A 24,749-nucleotide genomic window follows, 5' to 3' on the forward strand; every position below is an offset into this window, starting at 1 on the left:
GTTCCACTGGACCGATCATTAACTTCTTTATCTGTACAACAAGTTGGAATGAGCAGTATTAATTGTCTTACTATCTTGTTGTACAGATAGGAAGACTAATGGTTAGCACTACTTTAGACCTACACACCTGCTAAGTGTTTTCCTATCTTTCAATTAAGCAGCCTGTCTAGGAATTAGTTGAATTCCTAACTATGTGTCGAAAGTTGGGCGCACATTTGGGTATGACATAAGGTCCATAATATTGCCTGAGGTTATCTTGTAATTGTTTTGAAATAGATTTCTATGAATCGATGTTGGACTAGACTATATCTTGACCAATGATGAGAAGTTGGTAATCAGTAGAGAGCGGCCTTCCTGCACGCAGCGCATCGACGGCCGTGCTGCGCGATGTGATGTGTGCAAAAGAAAACGTGAAAATAACTAAAGCTGACATACATTGCTGGATACAAGCAAATACACCGCACACATCGCCTCCGGTGGGCTTGCCTGGTACAGGTTTTGACTTTTGACGTACGCAGGGTCGGTCCGCTCAGAGCGTGCAGAGGGTACATTATTAATTTTGACAGGCGGGCCCTGGCTTGGTGGCGTGTAACCAGGTTGGGGCAAAGACCACGGGATCCCTTTTCACATCTGGGGCAAAGACCACGCCAAGCCGGAGGCAGTGGTGGCGCCCGTGGTTCGTCAGGCTCTGCTCATGGCGACTGGTGCAGAATCTGGGTGAGTGGAACTCTGCTCCTTTATACCATTTGTCGTTGGAATCTATAACTTACGAGCTTGCTCCGCTCGCCGGTACTGCAGATCGATGTCGGCGGTCAACGATCCAGGAGCACGCTTGGGGGCGTCCATTTCGGGCGGTGGCGGCGCCGCGGCGGCCGAATTCGGTCGTGCGAGCGTTCTCTCTTGATATGCGCCAGCCGGATCAGGGCGGTGCCGTCGTTGGGCGACATGTTAGTAAAAATCTGTGGCTCTGTTCTTGCCGGTTGACCGCGCTGGTCTATGCTATCCTCCTTCCTCCATGGTCCTGTCGCCTTTTGCGAACCAATTTTTGCAGATTGGCCCGCACGGCGAGCGCTCCAGATGTGGTCGGGGGTGCACACGCGGGGTGCGGCGTCGAGCCGCCGGTCCCCGAAGCACATGTGTTGGGGGGCACACCGGCGTCAGATGTGGAGTCATCGGGGGTGTGCACGACATTGAGCTCTGGCGGCGGCGCTTAGCCATCGGCGGACATAGGGGTTGGCACACATTCGTCGGGCGTGCAGGCGGCAGCTCACTGGGCGCCGCGGCTACCTGCAGCGGTGGTGTCGCTGGGCGCAAGAAAACTAGTTACTTGGGTCTGTATCTCCGATTTTAGTCATCTGTCTTGTGTCTTTGTATCCCTATTTGATCCTGAAGGTCTGTATTTGCACTGGTTTATTTGCTTTCGATTGGGATTCGAAAGACTTATGTTCTGGTTCATTAATAAAAGCCATTTGTTTTCTACGAATTACGTTTGTATTTCCTTGGTAGTTTGAGCTTACCAGACTGGATGGGAGTGTTACAGGTGGAGTTTTTCATCCAATAATTGAATTACTAGATGCGAACTGCAAGCCTTCTCCATTCCAAGTCGTGGTGTCATTATCGGCAAAAGAATCGCTTTGTGGCAGTGATTTTTTTTTTTTCCAAGGGCTGTGAAATCTATTAACCACTGGACATGGGGATGGCACTGACGATAGCTGTGCTCCGCATGTACCATGGCCGTGCTGCGCAAACCAGTGTGTCAGTAAGTACTGTCAGCCCGGTCCCTTCCTAAATACGCATAAAACGGCACTCTCCATCCCCGCACGACTATACTCTAGGAAGCATGCCAGCTTGGTCACCCTGTGCATTTCAAAACCGAACTGAAAAACCATACCGAAAATAAACCGAACCGAACCGATTTTATGGTTTTTATGGTTTCTGGTTTCGGTATGGTATGAACTTTTCATACCGATTTGAACTTTGATTTTTATGGTATATACCGAAAAACCGAACGGTTAACCGAATAAACCGAAGTGAAAATAAATTTATATTTCTTGAGATGAACAACCATACAAGTTGTCATTTTTCTTGTGCATGAGTCAAATTCACTAATAAGCATGTAAAATTTTCTTGTAACATAGTCATTTTTCTCTTTTTAAAATGCTAAGCACGTCCATAACCATCAACAGATGAATTAATGCATGCATATATACTTATATATATAGTCATATACTATTTGTGTAAAATAGTATGTGTTTTGAGTCATAAATTTGAAAATTATTATTACGTCATTTTCAAATTCGCGTCAACTTTGGTTTTTATGGTATATACTGAAACCATACCGAAATAATTTGGTATATATCAAAACCGAACCGTATTTTAATTTCATACCGTATTTACCGAAGTATTAATACCGTACAAACCGAAAAACCGTATAAACCGAATCATGTAAACCGAATAAACCGAACGCACAGGGTGACAGCTTGGTGCGAATCGCGATGGTCCTCCCGCCGTTGATGCCGCGCGTGCAGCTGCCACTGCGTGCAGCGCTGCACTTCTCGTAATCAGTAGCACTATATGTTGCTCTTTTTCATCAGTACAACACAGATGGGCAGTTCCGAGTCATTGTTCTATATTTTGTTTAAAACTTTTTTTAAGTTCCCGCATTTGATTTGCCCTCCCTAGCTAACATGAATAGGTATCAAAGAATTCACATAAATCATCTGTGACTCCTCGTTCTTCTAAATATGAAGAGAGAAGTGCATATTTCAACCCTGAACTCTTGCCCTAGTTTAATTTACAACCCCGAACTTTAATACCGTCTAAATTACAACCCCCAAGTCTCAAAACCGGGCAGGATTCAACCCTCCCCTCTCTGTTGACCGGTTTTGACCTGGGGTGACCAGTTTTGACTAGTCAACGGGTCCAATCAGCATGCCACGTGAGATTTTTTTTTCAAAATTTCAAGAAAAAGAAAATAAAAATCTGTAAGATCAGGAAAAAAATATAAAAAAGCAAAATTCCGAAAAAATTGTTCGTGAAAAAGCTAGGGAAAATAAAAAATGATTTTTTTTCTGGAATTTGAGTTTTTGGGTTTTTTATGATTTTTTTTGGAAATTCGTTTTTTTATTTTCCGTGTTTTTCGGAAATTGGATTTATTATTTCTTTTCCTGTATATTCTTCGATTTTACAGGTTGTTTCCTTGGAAAATTTGCATTTTTTGCTGATGTGGCATGCTGACTGGACCTGTTGACTGGTCAAACCGGTCAACCAGGTCAAAACCGGTCAACAAAGAGGGGAGGGTTGAATATTGACCGGTTTTGAGAGTTGGGGGTTGTAGTTTAGACGGTATTGGAGTTCGGGGTTGTAAATTAGACTAGTCCAAAAGTTCAGAGTTGAAATATGCACTTCTCTCAAATATGAATAACATGGAGTTGTTCCAAGTTAATTATCCATGTTTAGAAAAACCATGAGTCTCCGATGATTCCGTGTGCTTTTCTGAGTTTATCTTGATGCTTGCAGGCGGAGTATGTCAACGTCGGCGCTTAGACAAAATTGTTAGCGAAAATTTAGTTCATGGGCTTAGATTTGCTCATCTATGTTGTACACATGAAGCGGAGCAATGTATATTACTACTGTAGATCGTTTTGACCTGCAAAACGTGTCATATTTTTCTTGAAGTCAAAATTTTAATTATGGAGTTTGTTTTAATCATTTTGAAGTCCTGGCAATTAAGCTATATACCATTTATCTTTTGTTACCCGTCTTCTTTTTCAGTAGTGCAATGGGCGGTCACGAGGAACAATGGGAGACTACCTTCGTACTGTATTGGCAGGATGTATGTAATTCAGCCTCGGCCCCTGAGGACCATGAGCCCCCGAGGATGTTGACAATGATGTGCTGCCAGAGTGTGACCCCAGTAGCAATGTCAGTCGTGTGCAGCATAAGGTTCAAAAGTGTAAACATCATCTAGATTGTGTTCTTCGTGTGTGCACCCAGGGAAGTGACTCTGGAAGGAGGTTTTTGGGGTGCCCTTACGAGGTTAATTTTATTCCTACTTGATTTTCGTACAACCCCTATATTTATGAGTGTAAAGTAATTTGTATATTTGTTGCACTTCGCAGGATTATTCCACTGCATGTGATTATGTCAAGTAGAAAGTAGTGGCTGCACCCACTCTCGATGCACCCACGCAAGAAAACATATCAAAACATTTCGAAAAAATATGAAACTTCGTGGAAATGATGATCAACAAATGTTATGAGGGCTTGCAAAATTTGGTGGTCAAATAACATTCGAGAAGCGCTCTACAAAAAAGACAAAATTGCAAAATCTGCTCAAACAGTGCACATACATTTTGACTAATTTTCAGTGATTTTGTCTTTTTTATAGAGAGCTCCTCGAATGTTATTTGGCCACCAAATTTTGCAAGCCCCCATAACATTTGTTGATGATCATTTCCACGAAGTTTCAGATTTTTTCGAAATGTTTTGATATGTTTTCTTGCGTGGGTGCACCGTGGGTGCATCGAGAGTGGGTGTAGAAGAACCACTCTCTTATGTCAAGTGGGTTGACAAAGAAAGAGGGGAGGACTAGAAGTGTTATCACTGAGCTTGCCAGCCAGAATTTGATGCTTGAGTAGAAACTAAGAGATAAAGAGGCCGAAAACAAAAGATTCAAAATGAAGAGGAAGATTACTGCTAGAATGCACAAGTTGCAGCTCAAGTCTAAGGATACCATGCTACTAAGTGATGTTTTCATATTAGTTGTATGCCATTATCTTTTGCAATTGTTGGCAACAAATACTACTCCTAATATAAAATTACTAATTGATGTGATGCACAACTAAGATTTACTTGTCATTGCTTTAGGTTATGTATAGTAGCATGTGTCTAATTACAGAAAAAATTGCCTGGGCAACATCTTTTTTTGTAAAACCGTCAGCATTTACTAGCGGCGCCGGAAAGAAGCAGAATGCCACTATTTAATCATTGACTACCAGCGCTCGAACAGTATGAACGCCACTACTATTTTCTTTACCTATGGCGTTGTGGCTCCTGCGCCACCTATAATCATGTTAGCAGGATGTTGAGTACCGACGAAGGTAATGTGCAGTCAGTTAGTGGCATTGGGTCTTGACACCGCTAGTGAACCCTCATCACTTGCGTCATACTAGTGGCGTTGGACCTAAGCACCTCTAACGACGTTCTCCGAACGCCGCTAGTAGGCATTTCTGCACTAGTGATATAAAGAGGTCTCACGTCTTTTCAAATTCCAGGGTGAGACTAAACTTTTATCCACGAGCCTTCTTTTTTGAGATTTCAGGAATTTTATATGGGCCTAGCCCATTGTTTCTAACAAGGACACTGCTTTCTTAGTTTCTTTCAAGAGGAACTGAGCGAATGTGCAACATTGCCGAGTTTTTTCTTGATGTCTGAGTTCCTTTTGTGTTGCACTAGACAAACTGTGATGTTTGCCGAGTTCCGAGTTTCTTCTTGATATCGAGTTCCTTTTGTGTGGCATTGGCAAACTGTGATGTTTGCCGAGTTCAATTATCAGCAAACTCAGCAGACACCTTACACTGCCAATCTCACAATCAGTTGAACTCCGTGAAAACTTAGATGAGCATGCATGTCACCAAGAATTATTGGAAACGAACTATACCATAAATGTCTGGCTCGTATATTACATAGTGTAGCTAGGCTGGAACCTAGAAAGAGATGTGCTGGCGACTAGAGATAAGATCAAACAACTCATCTAGCGGTTAAAGCAGCTATAATTCCCGACTTGCACGTCACAATGTACTGGACACAAAACGTTCTACAAGACTGTAGAAAATTAAACCGACCATGGTTAATAACTGCACGCCTTCAAACTATTCCACGAACGCAGGTTCCAGGGATTCAGTGGTGCTGCAATGCAGTTTCCTACACCTAAATTTGATCCCAGTCAATAGACGATGAGCCGTGGTTTTCAAAACTGTAACCAGGTTGCCGTAGACGGTTGCGACCCAGTTTGCTCATCGTGGCAAGGCCTGAAAGCAATAAATTACAAATTTTGAGGATGCATGGCGTTGAATACTGAAAAGACATTATGTAGTACTTCAAATTACTAGTGAAAAGGAAATGTGTGAAAGCTTGTCAGCAAGTGAAAGTAAGCAGTTACCTTGGATGACTTTGTAAAGTGACGACCACCACCTATCAGGCAGAAGCGGAACCTCATACTCGGCGAGTGATTCCTCGATTTCAGTATTGTGCTTCCCTTCAAGGACGCTGTGCAGGGTGATTACTGCATCCCTTGTTTTCCTGAGGATGTTGTTTCCGTCCGCAGCCTCCAATGAGAGGAGGTCACTGTGGGATGACGCGAGGCTAGCAGCAAGCGCAAACTGGGCAGCGACAGCCCATCGGTTAGACGCAGCCCATTCCCTCTGAATATCTTGCAACTTACTTTCTTCCTTTCGCAGCCGCTCTTCACCATTGCCAAGCACAAGAGACTGTTGGATTTTTCACAGAAAATTTGAATCAAAATGCATATCAATGTTTGCACTGAAAGTAGGCCAACGATGTATACTACTTGAGCCAAGGAATAGATAATGGATTGCGTGCAGTAGCCCAAGTTAATGAAAGTTAATGATGATACTCATTATTAGCTCTGTTCTATGCACAAGTGCATATGTCAAGATTATAGAAAATAAATATGGTAGCATCTGCAGATTACCTTAAGATACTCTGCATTGCTAGGTCCTGTACTCTGAACCATCTTGGAGAAAGCACTTCCCTCGTTGCTCACAAGATTCTCGGGGGTGTCAAATTCCGAAATCTGAAACAAAAAGTATTACCTTAAACTAAGTTTGAGTTGTGCAGTTGAGGCAAACAGAATAAATCATGCAAGTATGACTGAATATGAAAAAAGAGCAGTATATATAAACTTCTTCAGGTGAAGTGAACAGATCTACTTGCAGCAATCTATCTCACAGCTAGTAAAATATTTAAGTATATAATACACCCTTGAACTCTTGTTAGATCCCAAAAAACGTCCACACCCCAGCTAGCAAATCCTGGCTTTGACTGGCATGAAATAAAAATGACATGAATATACTAGCATACAAATTCAAATGAGACGCATGTCCAAGAGTGAAAGAACAAAAGCTGCAGACAGGCACATGCCCAAGTTACGGCTGTGTGCATCCTGGGATGCAGAGGCCGGGTTACTCCCCTTTTTGAAAAAACAGACACATGCCCAAGAATGAAAGAGCAAAGCTCTATTCAGTATCATACCTTCCCAGAACTTAGAATAAGCAACCTGTCACAGTCGATGATGGTATTCAAACGGTGAGCGATTATAAGCATTGTACAACTCTTGAATTCTTCTCTGATTGTCTTCTGTATAAGAGCATCAGTTTGAACATCAACTGCTGCTGTTGCCTCATCAAGAACAAGTATCTTTGCCCTTCGTAGCAATGCACGAGCTAAACTCAGCAACTGCCGCTGTCCAACGCTAAAATTTTCACCGGCCTCAGAAACCTGTTAACAGAGTGATGCTCAGTAAGAACTTTCGATATTGATTATTCTTGAAAGAAAAAGGGATCTATTGTAAAAGGTGGTAAAAGGAACCAATGTCTGGTCCAAATGTTTATTCCGCATTAAATTCCCTACCATGTCAAAAACAGCAGTAGTCTATTGTTTACTGTTTAGCAACCCCTTTCTAACATTGTAAATAAACTCCTAGAACTACATAGATTGACAAATGCTTACCAGTTCCATGTGCCACAGTTAGTCTGGCACCACAAACTGATAAATTTGTGCAAGAATTTATCATTTGTCAAAAGAACAGATTTTTTTTCTTCAAAAAGGGGATTACCCGGCCTCGGCATCACAAGATGCATACAGCCATATTATTAAACATGAATCAAGTTCCAGTCACCGAGTGGCAGACAGTAAAACAAATAAAGAACAGGATATCAAAGAATATATTAACAGTATAAGATAAATATATTAACAGGATACCAAAGAATATATTAACAGCTTACCTCAGCATCTAGTCCTAGAGCATTCCTCCTTATGACATCTTTTAGATGAGCCCTTTCAAGAGCCTCCCAGAGATCCGCATCATTATGCTCGCTGAAAGGATCCAGATTAAATCGAATAGTACCTGGATAGCCATACATTAAACAATCGTTCAAACAAATAATTGAAGTCATCGGAAGAATAAGCTAGAAACACATATTTGGATTTCTGTACAGAACTATTGTACTAATTTACAAAAAACACATATGAAGATCTTATATGTATAGTAACAAACCTGAAAACAGGACTGGTGTCTGTGGTATTATTCCTAACACTTTCCGCAGATCCCAAATTCCAAACTTAGATGTATCACAATCATCAATCAATATTCTCCCACGCTCCAGTTCCACGATGCGGAACAGAGCATTAAGCATGCTAGATTTACCAGCACCTGTTCTGCCAACTATTCCTACCTTCTCACTTCCATTAACAATGAATGATATTCCATGAAGAACAGGTGGAAGTTCTGGTCGGTACCGAAGCACAACATCTTCAAACTTGATGATACCAGATGATGGCCAACCAGGAGGTGGCCTGTTATCCTCAATGACAGGAGGAGCCTCAGAAGGCAACTCGATGTATGTTCCTACCCGTTCAACCGCATTCATACTATTTTCAGCAAGACTAGCAAGACGAAGAACAGCTGTGAGCAGATTGGTGATATTGAGGGTATAAGTAAGAAGAAGACCCATCGTGGAAGCAAAGGCCTTCTGATTCTCTGCTCTTTGGTTTTGCATCACAGCAAATGTTGCGGTGAACCATATCATGATGCCACCCAGTGTTTCCAGCCGGATGGCTAGCCATCTATTTGAACTCAGGTTCACGAGTGTGAACCTGATGTTGTTGTCCATTGATTTCCCATTGATGTTTGACATTCTATCGTAGGCTTTGTAGGCACGGATTGTCGACAGACCATTTAATGCCTCTGAAAATTGGGCATACACAGGAGACCTAGTAATAGAATCCATGCGCTTTACCTCACGTGATGTAGTCTGAGAAAACAAGGTTATAAAGTGTCAAGAAGGTACACGTAAAAACAAAAATACAGTTGCTTAATTGTCATCTTGCATGAAATTACCTGGTAATAAAGGTAGGCTGCATAAAATAAAATGAGAAGTGGCATGATAGCCCAAAGAGACATAGTGCCGACAACACCAATGAGAACAAATGTTGAGAGCAACTGAGATATTTGTGCCATAAACAAGTTGACAAAGACAGCAAGATTCCTGTCAATGTCACCCAAATCCTTCGAAAATCTGTTGATGATCCGTCCAAGTGGATTGGTATGAAAAAATACCATGGGAGCTCTTAATATAGACCGGAGCATGTAGTCATGCAACCTCTTGGCTGCTCGAAGACTTGACGTGATCAGCCAGTAAGAATTCGTGAGAGTGACTAAAACCTAAACCAAGATATTGTCAGTTCGTCAGCTCGCACGTGATCAATCAGACACACACACAAAACACACACACACACACACACACACACACACACACACACACACACACAAGGTGGAAAAAAGAAAAGGCAATGGGTATAAGTACCTGCCCAAAAGAAAGAATGCCAAAGATTAAGTTGTAGTAACCAGGGCCATGGATTTTCAGAGAACCCGCATCAGTCCAAATGCTCAACCATGTGCTACTTGAAATCCGTAGAGTTTCAGTCAGTGTATAGCACAAGAAGAGAACGGACACCGCCCAAATACCCCCCATTGCATTTTTGTAGCTGCAAAATAAACATAGTAAGTAAGCATATTTTCGAGGGCTTTATGATCTATTATGAAGTCTTATAGGATATTTAAAGGTACTAAAGACGCTACCAACCTAATTGATATCTATACATTGATAAAAATAATTTAAAAAATACTGAGCTTCAGGCAACATAGATAATGCTAATATAGATATATGCATAATCATCAGCCTACTTTACACCTTTTTTCGACTCTGTATTATATATCAAATATGATATTGCATGGTAGTAGCTTTTACCGTGAAAGGACCTTTGTACTGACAACTCCAGTTTCACGTTCCTCTTGCTTAATAAGACCAGATTTTCCCTGTTTTGTTTTACTTGAACTATCCTGGCTCTTTTGCGGACCACCATCAGCTATTACAACGCCCCCATTTTCAGTGTGTTTTATCTCGTCCTGTGATTTGCTTTCGTCTTGTTTCTCTTCTGTTTGTTCCTCCATCTTTCCAGCATTTTCCATAAGTTTTTTGAACTGCTCCCCAGAGTTACTAAGTTCATCAAATGTACCCTCCTCTTTAATTACTCCATCATGGACCAGCAGAATTTTATCCACGTATGGCAGAAAATGCAGCTGATTAGTAACAAGGACCCGAGTTTTATGTCGTAGCTCTTCTTTGATACATTTATCAAATACCTGCATTCATAAAGGGCAATTAATAACATTATGTAGTAGTATTAACACTAAGGAAGAAAGGCCATGGATGAATATCTACACAAGCACCAAAAACATGGCTCTGATACATGCCAAAACAATGCCACAAAAGTCTCTGATAGTTTTATTTTATTTGTCATACCCAAAATATGGAATAAATTAGGGTAAGTTGTCCAACATTTTTCTCTCGTTCCGGACTTTAGTTCTATACACTATAAAGTGGGAGTTCAAATAACTACATAAATAGTGTATCCATTATATATTATCAAGCTAGGATGTTATATCTTGGGTATCTGTTGAAAACAAGTTAAAAGTTATACAACAATGCACGTCTTAACTATTTCTGAAGAAAGATTGGCAATGTTTAAAATGCCCAATAATGTCCTTTGGCACCTACTCCCTCCGTTCCGAATTACTTGTCGCACGTATGGATGTATCTAGATGTATTTTAGTTCTAGATACGTCCATTTCAACGACGAGTAATTTGGGATGGAGGGAGTAGGTATGAAGAGATCAAGACAAAAGGATGAATAAACTCAACCAAAGAAACATCATCCCCAACTCCTAATCGTCGAGACTGTGAGTACGCAAAGATTAAAAAATAGAAAGCATCACAGCGGAATCAAGATGAATGCACCTGTCGACCAACATGGGCATCTAATGCACTTAGTGGATCATCAAATAGGTAAACATCTGAATCAGTATAAACAGCTCTTGCCATTGAAACTCTTTGTTTTTGCCCCCCACTAATATTAACTCCCCTTTCTCCAATCTCTGTGAGATCACCACCCTGAAACAAGGACAAGAAAATCCATTATTTGTCAGTTGGCAGGTAAAAGAAACAAAGTAGACTGTACCAAGACACAATTTGGATATAACCAGCCGAAATGAAAAACTAGGAAGTTGTCCTCTAGCAAAGTCACTTCGCCAAATGACAACTAGATTTTCCAAAATTACACACATTGATTTTTGTAAAGTGGGATAGTTGGAACTTGGAACTTACTGGGAGTAGGTCAAGGTCATGTCGTAATGAAGTAGCATCTATTGCTCTCCCATAGCTTGGAGGTTGGAATGGAGACCCAAACAATATGTTATCCCGTACCTGTAGACATCACAAAAAATTCTCCTTACAGTCATAAAGGGTTCGATTAGCAGAACAATAGCAATAAGGATATTGTATCTCACGGTAGCATTGAAGATCCATGAAACTTGAGGAACATAAGCCACCGATCCATGAATGACCACTGAGGTATCTGACCCTGATACTGGTGGTATTTCACCAAGCATTGCAGAAATAAGAGAAGTTTTCCCCTCCCCGGTGCTTCCTACTATTGCAACTAAACTGCCGACAGGCACATCCAGATTGATATTTGATAGTGTTGGTCGCTCAGCCTGCCAATGTTTGAAAATTTAGTTCTCAAGCAACATCATAGAATAATAGTAGAACTAGGAAAATGGAAATATCTTCATATCACAACTGATGGGGAATAGCACCCCTCAAAATAACCACCAATTCCTTATGAACTAGTAAAATACATCTCCTCGCCTATCCATTAATTAGCTGCTTTTTCGCAGTTGTCATTCCCATTAACAAAGCATGCTAGGCTGCTAGACTATGACGACTCTATTCCCGTGTCAAGCTGTGTGAATGCTTTCCTATAGATAATATTTGGGCCACAAAATCAGAAGATTCGTGTTCAATGTAAAGTTGCATGTGCAATAGTAAAATAAGAACATTGACAAGTACGAAAACTCATCTGGACCTAATATACCTGCAATTCCCATGAAAAGTTTCCATTCTTGATAGAAATGGCTGGAAGCTCAGGATCAATAGGTGGATTTGGCAGAAGTATTCTCTCATCAGCCAAGAGGAGATCTTCCAGTCGTTTCAATGAAATCTTACTGTTAACAGCCTGTTAAATTGAAATGAAAAACAATTAGCAAACCATGTCAAGCCATCATTTGTTTCAATAAAAATGCTAACTACAACAATTAGCTATCTATGTCTGCCACAGAAGAATGAAATTGAAGGAATAGAAAAATCATAAATGTCTAATAATCCAAAGTTACTTGTTAACTTGTCAGTATTTTGCAAAATTACTTCATGAAAACAAGATTTGCATCATTTTGCTCACCTGAGTTATCAGATTTGGCAGCAAAAAAAGTGGGAACCTTAACACTGCAAATAGTGAAAGAGAGGTAAACGCCTTTGCTGCTGTCAACTCACCCCCCATCAGAGAGTAAACACCAAACGAAACCACCGTGACAACGACAGGAATACTGTTGAGGATAAAGCTATTTAGCTGCAACAAGCAAGGAAAAGTAAGGAAAGAGGGTAACAGGCAAAGATTAGTGAATGTAAAAACTCTCAGTCCTATTTTGAAGTCAAGTAACAGCACTAATTTAAAGTAAACCCCGTGGGATTAAGAACCACCAATAGAGTTGGTGCTATAGCACGGAACTCCGATTCTCATATGGCAACAAAGAAGTCCGTGTGACAACCAACATAAAAAAGAACGGACAAATACGCTGCACAATGAAGCTTGAAACAAGTGAAAGACAACTTATCTCCAAGAACCTTATGCAGGTAAAAGAGGAACATACCGCATCAAGCAATTGAGCACTGCGAAACCAGGAAAGCTCATCGTCACGGATGTCCTGCACCTTTGACTGGAAACTTTGCTCCCAAGCGTAACATCTAGACAGGGAAACAGTTGGGACAGTTTATACCAAAAATATATTATACAAGTATTAATACTAATGAAACTGTAAGTAGATGTAAGCATACTTGACTGTATCCATCGCAGCTAATATTTCATTCATGAGACTGATTCGTCTGTCAGTCCTTTGCAACCCTTCCTTGGTAAGTTTTTCCATTTTGCTTATGATAACTGTCTGATAAAATGAATACACAAAAATTTCAGCCAGAACAACCAATGTTGAAAGCATAAATGTGTATTTAAAATTGAAAGAGATAAGAGTAAAACTACTATAATTTAAGGGAGATATATCATTTTTATAAATGGAATATGGTAGTGGTATCCAACTGCAAATTGTCGAAACGGCATTATTGGCTTAAAGGGGAAAATATAAGCAGTAAAATGATTGAACCATGATTAAGGAGTTCAACTGTGACCCCAAGTGAGAGAACTGCTTCAACCACTACTCATTCTGGATATTACTTATTGCAGCTTTGGTCAACTCCAATCTACATATTGGGATAAATACATAGAAAAAACATAACCAGGAGTTTCTGAGATAGGAATTCAGCATGTTCACAGCTATTCCCTCCGTTCGTAAATATAAGTCTTTCTAGAGATTTCACTATGGACTACATACGGATGTATATAGACGTAGTTTAAAGTGTAGATTCACTCAATTTGCTTTGTATGTAGTCCATATTGGAATCTTTAGAAAGACTTATATTTAGGAACGGAGAGAGTACATGATTACATGAAGGCTATAATATGAACTCTAGGCTCTGCAAAAGAATCTATATATGAAAAACATCTTTCTCTAACATAAGTAGCAGCGAATGCCATCATGAATCACATATTTAGTAATCTTGGGACTAGAACAGAAGGCATAGACACCCTTCAATATGTAACACACGAGTTTTCATAATTGCCCATCCCTAAAGAGAAATATACCTGAATTGGGAACAAAAGAGCCAGCATGATGGCACCGACAAGTGCTGCAGGACCTAGTTGTGCATATAGCAGGGCCATGGCAATAACAATGCGAAAAGGAGCTGACCACAGATTGTGAAGTTGCTGGCATACTTGCTGCAAATATGAAGATAAAATTAGAAGTGTGCAAAGTGAGACAAATTACCAGCATGCATGGTATGTATGCACTAAATTTCTCCCTCCTCCCTAACATAGAAACAATAACTGAGTCTAAACGACATACCTGAAGGGACTCCGCGTCGGTTGAAATCAAATTTGTAATCCTTCCAGAAGCAAACTTCTTGCGACTATCATTTGTCAGTCGCAAGGACTTACGGAAAACAGCAGCAATCTGCGGAACATCAGGAAACCACAAACTTCTATAAAACTGATGAAATGATTGTTGAATCATTGGGAGTAAGTAGGTCCACATGTCTAGTGTGTCATAAGTGGATGACAACTAACCATGCGTCTTTTAGGGCAGCTGAGACAGCTAAGCTAGTTTATTTGAGGGAAAGTAAACTAGTAAATCACGAGGTAAGACATGTCTTGTTACATGAATCAGGAAGTGCAAGCCCCATATCAACATATCAACCATAAGTAGAAATGAGAGTGACAACAAAACAAAGTTGGACAAGGGATTCAGTGATTGCCTGTTGACTCTGCCTCTTAACAGAAAGCTAAAAAGCATGTGATGTAATTTTTAGGCTTTTATATATAAGACTTACCAATGTAGACCTCAATCTGAAACCAGCCCGCGTGACATTCTGAAAGTACTGTGCTTCAGCAAGAACTCCCAGTAACTGAAGAATGGTACAGAAAGTTATAAAGGATTTTTTTTTCAAGTCACAAGCAGCATCTTGGAGTTCAAGTGCACGTCATTAGCAAAGAAATGCAATGTACAGTATGGAAGAGACAAAATAGTCCATACCACTCCAGCAAAGATTGAGAAAGCATAGATGTACCCATTCCAAGAAGGATTGCCTTTTTGCATAGACTGCCAAAATCACCAACCTTTAGTGGCACACAGAACTAATAATAGCATTTCTACTAGGTGAGAGCAAAGGGAATAAAAAATTTGGATGTACTCCCTCCATATCAAAATATAAGACATTTTTTGACACTGTCATAGTGTCAAAAAAGGTCTTATATTTTGATATAGAGGGAGTAGCATTTAAGATATGCAAGGTTCGTGTGTTCTAACTGTGGTAGTTTGAGTATGATGGATATAAATAATTGATAAAACAGATTATTTTGCCGTAGTGACTCTGAAATGTCATGAAAGGAGAAGCATACCTCCAACAAGAGGCTCAATACGGTTGGGCCAACAAATTGAGAAGCATCATTGCCAATCTACAAATTGGGAGGGGAGATGATTACCAGATTAACACACAATAATTGCGATCGACTCAAACTAATATAAAAACTGAACTGAAGGACAGATCTTCTAAAATAACAGCCTAGATATTTATGTACAAACCTTAAAAAATCCTCCTAGCCAGAACCTTGAAAGTTAAGAAAAATAATAAATGTTAGCACAAACCAAATAGCAAGTAGCTGCACCCCGGAATTTTTTAGAAATATAGGTATCATATGTACAAATTTACCTTCCACCGAGGCTACTATGGAGAGCTCGTAGCAGCCAAGGTTTTGGTTTTTGAAGTTCATCGTTCCAGCATTTCTGAAATCTGAGACAAGATCCCAATGTCAGATTTGCATGTACAAAAGTATACTCATTTCAGCCAAAACAGTTGTAGAACATACCGGCTATACAATGTTTCTGTCTCATCCCAATTATCTAGTTTCCAAATATCATTATCAGTGATGGGCCTTCTGTATCCTTGTTGCATTAGAGGAGTCACCCATGAAAAGAATATCCCTGTAGAAAAGCAACAAGGCAAGCAAATTTACATCAATAAACTTCTAGAGAGGTCATGAGAGTAGAAAATGTGAGTATCTGACAGTGTGCAATGATTTATATCTACTCACAGGAAAATATATTCGCATGCCTTTCGGGGCAAATCTGCTCTCCTCCTGGCAGAGGTTCATAATCAGTATTATCAACAAGCACCTCACTCCTGATTGGAGTATAACCCGGGTAGGGATCCAAGCTAGGCAGATACACCAGCATGAGAATTCCAAAAATGCACTGCACAAAATGCGTTCAGTATACAGCAGAGATCCCGGTAGGGCATATTTTGGCTAAGTATGAGTTTTACCGTGATTTTTTTGTAAAATATTATATGAGTTCTTTTTACTGTTATTTTCTTGTAAATATTTTGTTAATGGTTACAAAATCACAATCATAAGGTAGTGCTTTCTGAGACAAATCAAGCAGTATCAAACATAATCATATATTAATGGATCATCCATTGGTCAAAGCTTGAAATTGGGTAGAGAAAATACGCCTTTCATGAAGGAACTGAGAGAGTAGACAACACAAGAGGCAAACCTGGCATATTATCTCGCTGCAGTATAGGTAGAATATTGAACTGCATAAGCAAAGTAAAAAAGTTAGCCTACATATACAGAGATCTAAACAGGGGAACTCCTTGGGTTACCACCCAATAAGCTTCATTAAGTACTTACTATACCTTGAACTGTAGTACTGCCTCACTGGAAGCACAAGATTGAACATAGCAGCTTTCCCAACCAATACATATATGACCACAAACCGGATGTACCATCTTAACTCGGTGATGTAAATTTTTGTCTCCAGCAATAGCATTATAAGCATACAGCACCAGGCAGCAGACTCGATGACCAGTGAAGTAATCTGTACACAGGGAGAGCTTCAAGTAACTAAAAAGGGTAACGGGAACAAGTATTTGGTACAAGTAAAGGTCTGAAAGCAGAGCATATAATATAATGCCACTGAAAAACTATTGTCAATGCTTAACTTTAGATAATTGGTTACGCATTCAGCTTTTATCTGCATATTGCAGATGGCACGTAACTAAACCCCATATCATTTTGCAGCAGAAAAATAAAAAATCACATTCCGAGTGACTTGTGAGATGCATACCAAACACAATATATATTCCCTCCAATGCAATCTATTGCTACACAGTTCTCAACAAATATAATTGCCATTTCAGCATACAAATTAAGCAAAGATTTGACAGCGGTGATATGAAGGATTCTCACCTCAAATGGAGCAAGGCCAGACTGCCCATCCAAGTTCATGATGGAGGTACCGGTGGCAATCCTGTACAGCGGCTCTGCTATGCAGTACACAACAAGCAGCCCAAGCAGATAGTTGAAGTACGGCGAGCGTAACTTGTACCTCTGCACCTTGTAGTCTTTCGTCGTCCTCCATGTCCGATAGAAGCAAACGCCAAAAAGTGTGAGGTACGAGATGCACACCACCATGGTGTCAATGCCGCAGGGTGTGTATGCGCCAAACGCGCTTTCGACGGCATGAGACCATGCCCCATCCTTCACTGGCTGACAGTACCACTCCAGTGGTTTGAACCCCATCTCAACGCTTCTCTTAGCAACCCCCCAGTCCTCGCTCAGTTCTGATCTTCATCTTCCCCTGAATTCATGAAACGAAAGCAGAGAATTCAACCAATGACCTGCAATATCCTACAAACATGCCCGAGTAAAATGCACAGAACCACCATAATAGCGGCGCGATTAGCAGAAAAACACCACTTTACACCGGCCAAAACAGTGGCAAAAAACACTAACTGTAAATGCTAAGCGCTTTGCTGACGTCACGAACCGTTCGGCCCGCCCGTCAGGCTGAGTTGAAGAAAAAAAACTGCCACATGGGCATGTTGACCAGGACTTCTTCCTCCTCCCCTCACTCTCTAACACACATTACATCAAACACATCATGTGCATCTGCGAGCAGAGGCAGCGGCGGCATGGTCCCCCACCGTCCAGCCGCGGCGTTCCGCGTGCTGTCGCGGCAGGAGCAGTAGCAGAGGGAGGGAGATCAAGGGAGCGAGCTGGTCCCAGATCCGCCACGGCCATGGCTAGATCGAGGGTTCGCTCGGGGCCTCTCCAACCTAGGCCTTGACAGAGGTCGCCATGGAGCTGCTCGGGACGCCGCTGCTCCGACGCCATGGAGCTCCTCCTCCTCAAGAACGCCATGGAGCTGCCCTTGTCGGCGCCGAGGTGGAAGGTAGTCCTGGCGGCGCGCGAAAGGACGGGCCCTTCGGGATGGGGGGCTTCCGGCTGCTCCCCTGACCTGGCGCGGGGAGGGCACCATGGTTCGCGACAGTGCGACGAAGTGTTTGATGTAATGTGAGAGAGAGAGAGTGAGGGGAGAAGGAAGATGAAGACCCAGTCAACATGTCCATGTGGCAGTTATTTTTCCAAGAGGTAATAGCACTGCAGGTCCTTTAACTTGTCTTGCATGTGATGGTTTGGTCCTAAAACTTACAAAAGTAGATTATTTGGTCCTCCAACTTGTCCTCAAGATGCAAATTTGGTCCTGAGCCAATCAACAGCTGCCAAGTGGAGCCAGCTCGGCCGAGCTGCTCAACGCCGAACGTTTTGCATTTTGCCCCCTGCCATTACTCGTTTTCAACCCGCAGGACACCCGCGACCGCCTCCTGCAACTCCAGCACCGCCTGCAGGACCTCCAGCCGACGACGGCGCCCCCACCGCCACCCCTGCGGACGCGGACGCCACTCTCGGCGAGCTCGCCTCCAACCTCTGACGCGTACGCCGACGCCCACGCCACGATGCGATGCTCGCGCAGCAGTTCCCGGTCCGCCCCAGATCCCAGGCCCATGCCCTCGACCGCGTCATGGCCGCCGTCCTGGCCATCAAGTTGTTGGAGGAGCACCTCATCCCGCGCTGCGCTGAGTGCCTCGCCAGAGGCAAGGCCCCCGTCCCCGGAAAGACCCCCGACTCCTCCACCTCCTCGCCGGACAGCAGCCCCGACAGGGACGACCCGGACCCGGTTGTGGCCGCCACCGAGGCCCTTGCCAAGGTCGACCTCTCCGACGACCCGGACACCACCGCCACCGCCAAGTCCGGCTCCAGCAAGCCCCGTCAGGCAGCCAGAGGCGGCGGCGGCGACGTGGGCAAGTCGCTCGACTACATGTACTGCGCGTGCAGGATCGCTCGCCGTGAAGCGCATCGACATCGCCGTCTCCGTCCTCTCCCACTTCATGGAGCCCAAGAAGCTCGCCAGCCTCGCCGAGTGACGCGTACGTGAGTCGTCTTGCTCTGTTATGTTTCTAGCCATGGAGGATTTACTGCTATTAGTGCGTAGTGGTTTGGATGAGTGATTTGGGTAGTCGTTTAGTTCAATAGAGGTTCAGATGAGAGATGAGCACTGTGTTATGTACTTATGATTGCATTCTGTGGCACCGAATGGTTGTTGTCTAGCTTATCCAGTACGACTTGAATGAATTTTGGTGCGAATTTGGTTGATCTTCTTGTGCTCTGTTCCGACTGTTTGTTCAACTTCTGTTGTTGCTTGTGCTAATTTTTTCATGCATGCATCAGTTACTGTTTAGATTGCTCAATTCACTTCCAGTTTTACTCTGAATCATCCTATGCATATAAGGAATGTTGTTCACTTGTTAGGATTCTGTTTGAAAAGCGTGTGCGTTTGATGATCAGGCACAGGACCGGATGCCACAAACTCACTGCAATGATCATTTCGTTCTTCTATTATGATGTACTCCGAAGTACTGCATATTTATGTGTTTTGCACCATGGATTATACAACGTGAATGTTATATAGGATCATGCTAAATTGCTAACTGAATGTCTTTGGCAGTCCCCTTTCGGTTATGGCTCCAACTTAATTACGGTGTTCATCTTGTTTCTGATCTGTTAAGGTGTGCATGATTGATCGACTGCATGTTCTGTTTTTGCACCGTGGATCATGTAGGACGAACGTCATTCAGATACAGGATCAGCCTTACTGAAACTCTTTGATATTCCCATCTTTTCGGTTTTGACTGATGAACTCACCACGGTTAAATTCTAGCTTATGACAGAATGTTGGTAGCTGCGCTAAGCTTCATGATTTTATCAGTACTTAGGATTGATCAACTACAGAAACCTGAATAAAGTTACCTTTAATTGTGTCCCATCAAACAGTTTTTGGAGAGTTGGTTGCTGGGCTAAGTTAGTTTCTGTTGGTTGCTAGGCAATTTCCTAGTTGTGTCTGATCAAGCAGTTTTCTAGAGTTGTGCAAATGCAACTTAATGTTGGTCAGGTTCTGTAGAATTATGCACTGATAAACTTGTCATCGTACATGGTCTTTATTTATCGTGTTACCACTCTTGTTTAAATGCATTTGTTTTTGGAAACAAGGCAGTGAAAGGACGTGCAGAGTAACATGTTTCAGATTACATGCATGTCAAGTACACAAGCCCTACTTTGCATTTTGCCCAGCAACGTTGCCTCTATACCATGTTTTAAACTGCTAATTCTGCTGTATATGTCCTTCCTGGTGTCATTAATTTGTGAATCACAGAATATGAGTAGTGTTGTATTCGAGCTCTGAATTTCGTACAGTAGAGCACACACACATGACACATGTACAAGTAGAGTAATTCGTACCGTCACACCAACTCAGAAATGGGTTCTTTGTATTTTTCAGTTTGTTCCGGTCATCATTTTGTGTACGTGATGGATCAACTTCTTGTTGTATTTGTGCCCTCCTTTTTGGTTTTGGTTTACTCGTGAGATTACCTCACTTTTATTCCGTTGTATGCCAGAAATGTCGGTTGTTCATCGATGCTTCAGTGTTTCAGCATTGGTTCCTATAGTTTCTGTCAACTTACTAGGTAGTTTGTATCCTAGAGTTGTGTCTGATTAAGCAGTTTCCCAGAGTTGGTTGATGGGCTAAGAACCTAAGAGGTATCAACATACTAGGTAGTTTCCTAGTTGAACAATGCAAATGCAACTAGTTTCCTATAGTACTTTTTACTTGCTTGCTGATCGATTTGTTGTCTAGAGTTGAGCATCATTAGTCAGGTTATGTAAAATTCTGTGCTGCTGAACTTCGCAGGTGGAGCGGCAGCAGCAGCAGGACGCCTCCGTGCCATTCCTCGTGGGCGGCAACGAGGTCAGCTTCGGTTGCCCCGGCAGCTTCAGGCCACCATCGCCGGGCGCCGACGTGCTCCCCCTCCTCCACTCCGGCCACAACCTGGGCAGCAGGCGCTCGTCATGATCAAGGCGTCCTGCGGGTTAATTTCCATATACAGTAGGGGGCTGAATGCAAAATGGGGTGCGCTGACCGGCTCGGCCGAGCTGGCTCCACTTGGCGGCTGTTCATTGGCCCAGGACCAAATTTGCACCTTGAGAACAAGTTGGAGGATCAAATAATCTACTTTTGCAAGTTTGAGGACCAAATCATCACATGTAAGACAAGTTTGAGGACCTGCGGTGCTATTACCTCCTTTTCCAACTTAGCCTGACGGACGGGCCTGAACAGTCAATGATGTCATCAAAGTGTTCAATATTCGCCGTCAGTGTATTTTGTCATTGCCATTTTTTTATGTTGCACAAAGTGCTAATCGCGTGGCTACTACGGTAGTTTTGTGCATTTTACTCAACGTGTCCAGACGGTACAAAACTCTGAGAAATTCCCACGAGCCTTTGCAGCTTTAAGACCTAACCAAAGGCTTAGAAACGGAACTTTTCTCTGCGCCGAGTTATCTTCGTAACACTGGGTACACCACTGCCCGCTGTCAAAGCCCCTTCCTTTCTCGTGCTCCCTCACCGTTGCTTCCGTTGGCACTGCGTCGCGGTAGAGGAGCCACTGCCAGACGGTGCTGGGGGTGGCTCCTCCCCAAGGTGGCGTTAGCGGCCCTCGATCTCAGCTATGGGCCGCGATGGTCTTGGATCCGGGGTGAAAACCCAAGTTTTGCCAGTGTAGGCGACAACAGTGGGTATGTCACTACACCTTCTTGGAGGCATCACCTTTTGCAGACCAAGACCTTGGTGGTGCCCACGGGAGCTGTGATTTGTGCTTCACGGCTCCATCAGTGAGGATGGTGCTACGTAGAGGTGGTAGCCTCGGATTGTGATGCTGCGATGGCCCCGTGAAGTAGGGTTATGGCTTGGCATGGCTTGGGTGGCAATTTGGTGTCGTGTGGGTTGTGAGGTTGTCGACCAGGGCGTCATGTCCTTCCGGCGCGGCATGACTTGAACACGGGGGCGTTGTCCCCGGATATTAGCGTGGGGGTCGTGGTCTGGGAGCGGATGTCGTGTGTAGCGTGGGTTGCGAGATGTCCAGGTCATGCGGTGCTGTGGCTCTAGTCGTCTTGGGGATGTGGAGGCGGCGGCCCCGAAGGGCGGTGTTGGCAGAGCATGAAAGGCACATTGGAACATTGGACGTTGGGTGGCGGCCCTGGGTAGCTGTGTTTCTCTAGGTGTCGGTTGCTAGGAATGGCACTAGGCTTTGCGCTGTGTAAAATTTGAATATGTTGTTATTTTACCCGTTAACCATGGAGAAACACTTATGCCCGTCCTTCGCGCTATCTTAGGAAATCCTGCTTTTTCTTGAAATCAACCACAATTTAACTTTTAGTGAGTCGACGAAAAAAGTTTGGGGTTTCAATAAAAAAAAGGCCCTACTATTTTCTGAAATAAATGGCGGTCCAGTTTTAAGTGAGTACAAAAATGTTGTGCTGTTTGCCGAAAGCTCCCAAATATTTGGGATAATAAACCAGTAGTCCATATCAAATGCTTTAAAAAAATCATATCTTTTAAACCTCAACTCCAATTTTAACATGTTATATATGTATTTATATTAGAAAAATGTGTAAAATCTGAATGTGATGGTATTTTACCCGTTAATCATGGAGAAACACTTTTGCTGGTCCATCACGCTTTTTAGAAACCCCTGCTATTTCTTGAAATCAACCCACGATTTTAAGTTTTAGTGAGTCCAGAAAAAATGTTTCGGGTTTTGCATAAAATCCCTATTGTTTCTTTAAATAAACCCTCTGTCTAGTTTTAAGTGAGTACAAAAAATGTTCTGTTGTTTGCCGAGAACTCCATGATATTTGAGATAATCAACCCGTAGTCTCAACTTTAGTACAATTTTGTATTGAAGTTAGTACAAAGCAGGGGCGGAGCCAGGGGGACGAGCAGGGGCCTGGCCCCCGTCAACGATCGACAATTTTAGTAGCAGCGATGAGTAATTAACAACGAGATTAGATCAATATATGTACTCGCCTCCCCCTATACTCGGATCCTGACTCCGCCACTGGTACAAAGTTAAGACACTTGTTTTGTTACGGAGAGTGTACTTAATAACAAACATAGGATTAACCTGTCGTATGGAGATGAAACATAAAATATCATCCCAAATCAATTCCAAACTTTGTGCTTTTCTGTAGCTTGGCTCGCCCAATTTTTTGTTTGTAGCACCGCCACTACCCGAGGGGCGACACAACAAAATCAGAAGAGCCCAAGTCCCCGAGAAAACCTTAGAAAAATCAAACGAGAAAAGCATATCGCAGCGGCAGCGGGAGGGCGGCGGGGGAGCTCACCTCGCCCGCAGGTCAGACGGAGAAGCGGCGGCGTCTCACTCGAAGCAGCGGCGGCGTCTCGCGCGGTCAGGTCGCGGGCGGGGCCTCTGTCTCTTCTCGTTGTGGAGGGTGGGAGGGATGGTGAGACGGAGGGATTATTTATAGGTTTGGATTGGATGAATGAATGCTGCTGTAGTCTCGCAAATACAGGTAAGAATTGCATCCCATTTTGACGAACGTGGCTGCAAACGTCGCAAGGTAACTAGTGTTTGCGACGGTGTTCTTCTTTCACGTAATATTGTAGCCTCCACGAGAAAGTTCAGCGAAAGCTCTGCTGTGGAAAATACGCCTCCAACATCTGGCAACGGCCTATGGCGTGGGCTACATTTCCAGCATCACCGGTACGACCACGGTGGCTGCTGCACAAAGTCTGAACCTCTCGGATTATATTATAACCAGCAGGAACGTGCTGACGATAAATTACAAAGCACAGTCAGAGAGGGAAAAAAATTTAACGATTCGACAAGTCAAGTGACAACGATCGACAATCTAAGAAAAGAAGAAGGAAAATTGCAACGATCGTCAGCATGGATGTCATGATCGGTCCCAAGAGGGCTAATTCCTCGGCAAGCTCCAAGTCACTTTCTATGCCAAAAACCCAAAATTCATGGCGTATTGTATTTTTTAGGACAAGCTTTTCAACAATTATTACACATCGTGAGTGTATGTGGGCATTTGCAATTGTATTGCGTTAAAAAACAATTGTTACACATTAGCATATACTTTTTCTGATATAAAATTAATACAATTAAATTTGTGTCCAGAAGTATCTACTTCTGGTCATGATTTTTCTTTTGAGTAACCGGTAAGAGCTCCATTCAATTAGAAGAAAAGAGTGAACCGAGCCTAGCTCAGATGTTCCAAGTTCTAAACTTAGGATTGGTGCTCGCATTTTCCTCAATTTATGGGCCAATAGCTCCTGTGCGATGTTTTTCATGCGAATTGGAAGGAGTGCGACGTTGTTGGAATGAATGGTTGCGATGCGACGTTTTAGAAGCAAACAATAGCTCCAATGCGACATGGCTCTGTTTAACCATGAAATGAAAAACACGACGGGTTAGCGATTCGAGTTATGACACGCGGGACCTAGCAGTTACTC

At 42.7% G+C, this 24,749-nt stretch overlaps 2 protein-coding genes and 1 long non-coding RNA gene across 5 annotated transcripts; 2 read left to right on the forward strand and 1 right to left on the reverse strand.

The window, feature by feature from the left end:
- The first annotated feature begins 135 nt into the window (after positions 1–135).
- On the forward strand, positions 136–1,479 carry LOC125539169. Its single transcript, XR_007296699.1, has 2 exons — positions 136–717; positions 799–1,479. It is a non-coding gene; the product is annotated as an uncharacterized LOC125539169 (long non-coding RNA).
- Positions 1,480–5,621: 4,142 nt separating this feature from the next.
- Positions 5,622–23,734, reverse strand: LOC125529464 (ABC transporter C family member 2-like). Of its 3 annotated transcripts, none has more exons than XM_048693893.1 (29): positions 23,612–23,734; positions 17,280–17,670; positions 16,727–16,908; positions 16,585–16,624; positions 16,122–16,281; positions 15,897–16,011; positions 15,740–15,820; positions 15,613–15,637; positions 15,429–15,485; positions 15,064–15,129; positions 14,861–14,935; positions 14,377–14,484; positions 14,115–14,249; positions 13,253–13,359; positions 13,069–13,162; positions 12,600–12,767; positions 12,237–12,377; positions 11,650–11,856; positions 11,468–11,566; positions 11,102–11,254; positions 10,052–10,446; positions 9,608–9,788; positions 9,142–9,465; positions 8,299–9,055; positions 8,027–8,148; positions 7,275–7,520; positions 6,715–6,816; positions 6,163–6,490; positions 5,622–6,031 (listed from the first exon to the last, which is right to left on the reverse strand). In XM_048693893.1, exons 2-29 carry the CDS (start codon positions 17,610–17,612, stop codon positions 5,931–5,933), a joined length of 4,902 nt encoding a protein of 1,633 aa, XP_048549850.1. In that variant the 5' UTR covers positions 17,613–17,670; positions 23,612–23,734; the 3' UTR covers positions 5,622–5,930. The 3 variants fall into 3 exon arrangements, with proteins under 3 accessions (XP_048549850.1, XP_048549836.1, XP_048549842.1); XM_048693879.1 differs by lacking the exon at positions 23,612–23,734 and adding an exon at positions 17,860–18,387; XM_048693885.1 differs by lacking the exon at positions 23,612–23,734 and adding an exon at positions 17,826–18,387.
- Positions 18,338–21,605, forward strand: LOC125529484. The gene is made up of 3 exons (XM_048693903.1): positions 18,338–18,464; positions 18,680–19,300; positions 21,121–21,605. The coding sequence occupies exons 2-3, from the start codon at positions 18,835–18,837 to the stop codon at positions 21,435–21,437; spliced, it is 783 nt and encodes a 260-aa protein (XP_048549860.1). The 5' UTR covers positions 18,338–18,464; positions 18,680–18,834; the 3' UTR covers positions 21,438–21,605.
- Positions 23,735–24,749: the final 1,015 nt, after the last annotated feature.

Source organism: Triticum urartu, chromosome 1 (assembly GCF_003073215.2).
Source record: "Triticum urartu cultivar G1812 chromosome 1, Tu2.1, whole genome shotgun sequence".
Taxonomy (NCBI): domain Eukaryota; kingdom Viridiplantae; phylum Streptophyta; class Magnoliopsida; order Poales; family Poaceae; genus Triticum; species Triticum urartu.

Bases quoted from the DNA above. Each gene is read 5' to 3' on its own strand.
- LOC125529484 (XM_048693903.1), top strand. From the start codon at position 18,835: ATGCTCGCGCAGCAGTTCCCGGTCCGCCCCAGATCCCAGGCCCATGCC. The intron at 19,301-21,120 runs GTACGTGAGTCG...TGAACTTCGCAG, and splicing joins CCAGCCTCGCCGAGTGACGC to GTGGAGCGGCAGCAGCAGCA.
- LOC125529464 (XM_048693893.1), bottom strand. From the start codon at position 17,612: ATGGGGTTCAAACCACTGGAGTGGTACTGTCAGCCAGTGAAGGATGGG. The intron at 13,163-13,252 runs GTATGCTTACAT...TTCCCTGTCTAG, and splicing joins GCTGCGATGGATACAGTCAA to ATGTTACGCTTGGGAGCAAA. The intron at 9,789-10,051 runs GTAAAAGCTACT...TTTATTTTGCAG, and splicing joins AGTACAAAGGTCCTTTCACG to CTACAAAAATGCAATGGGGG.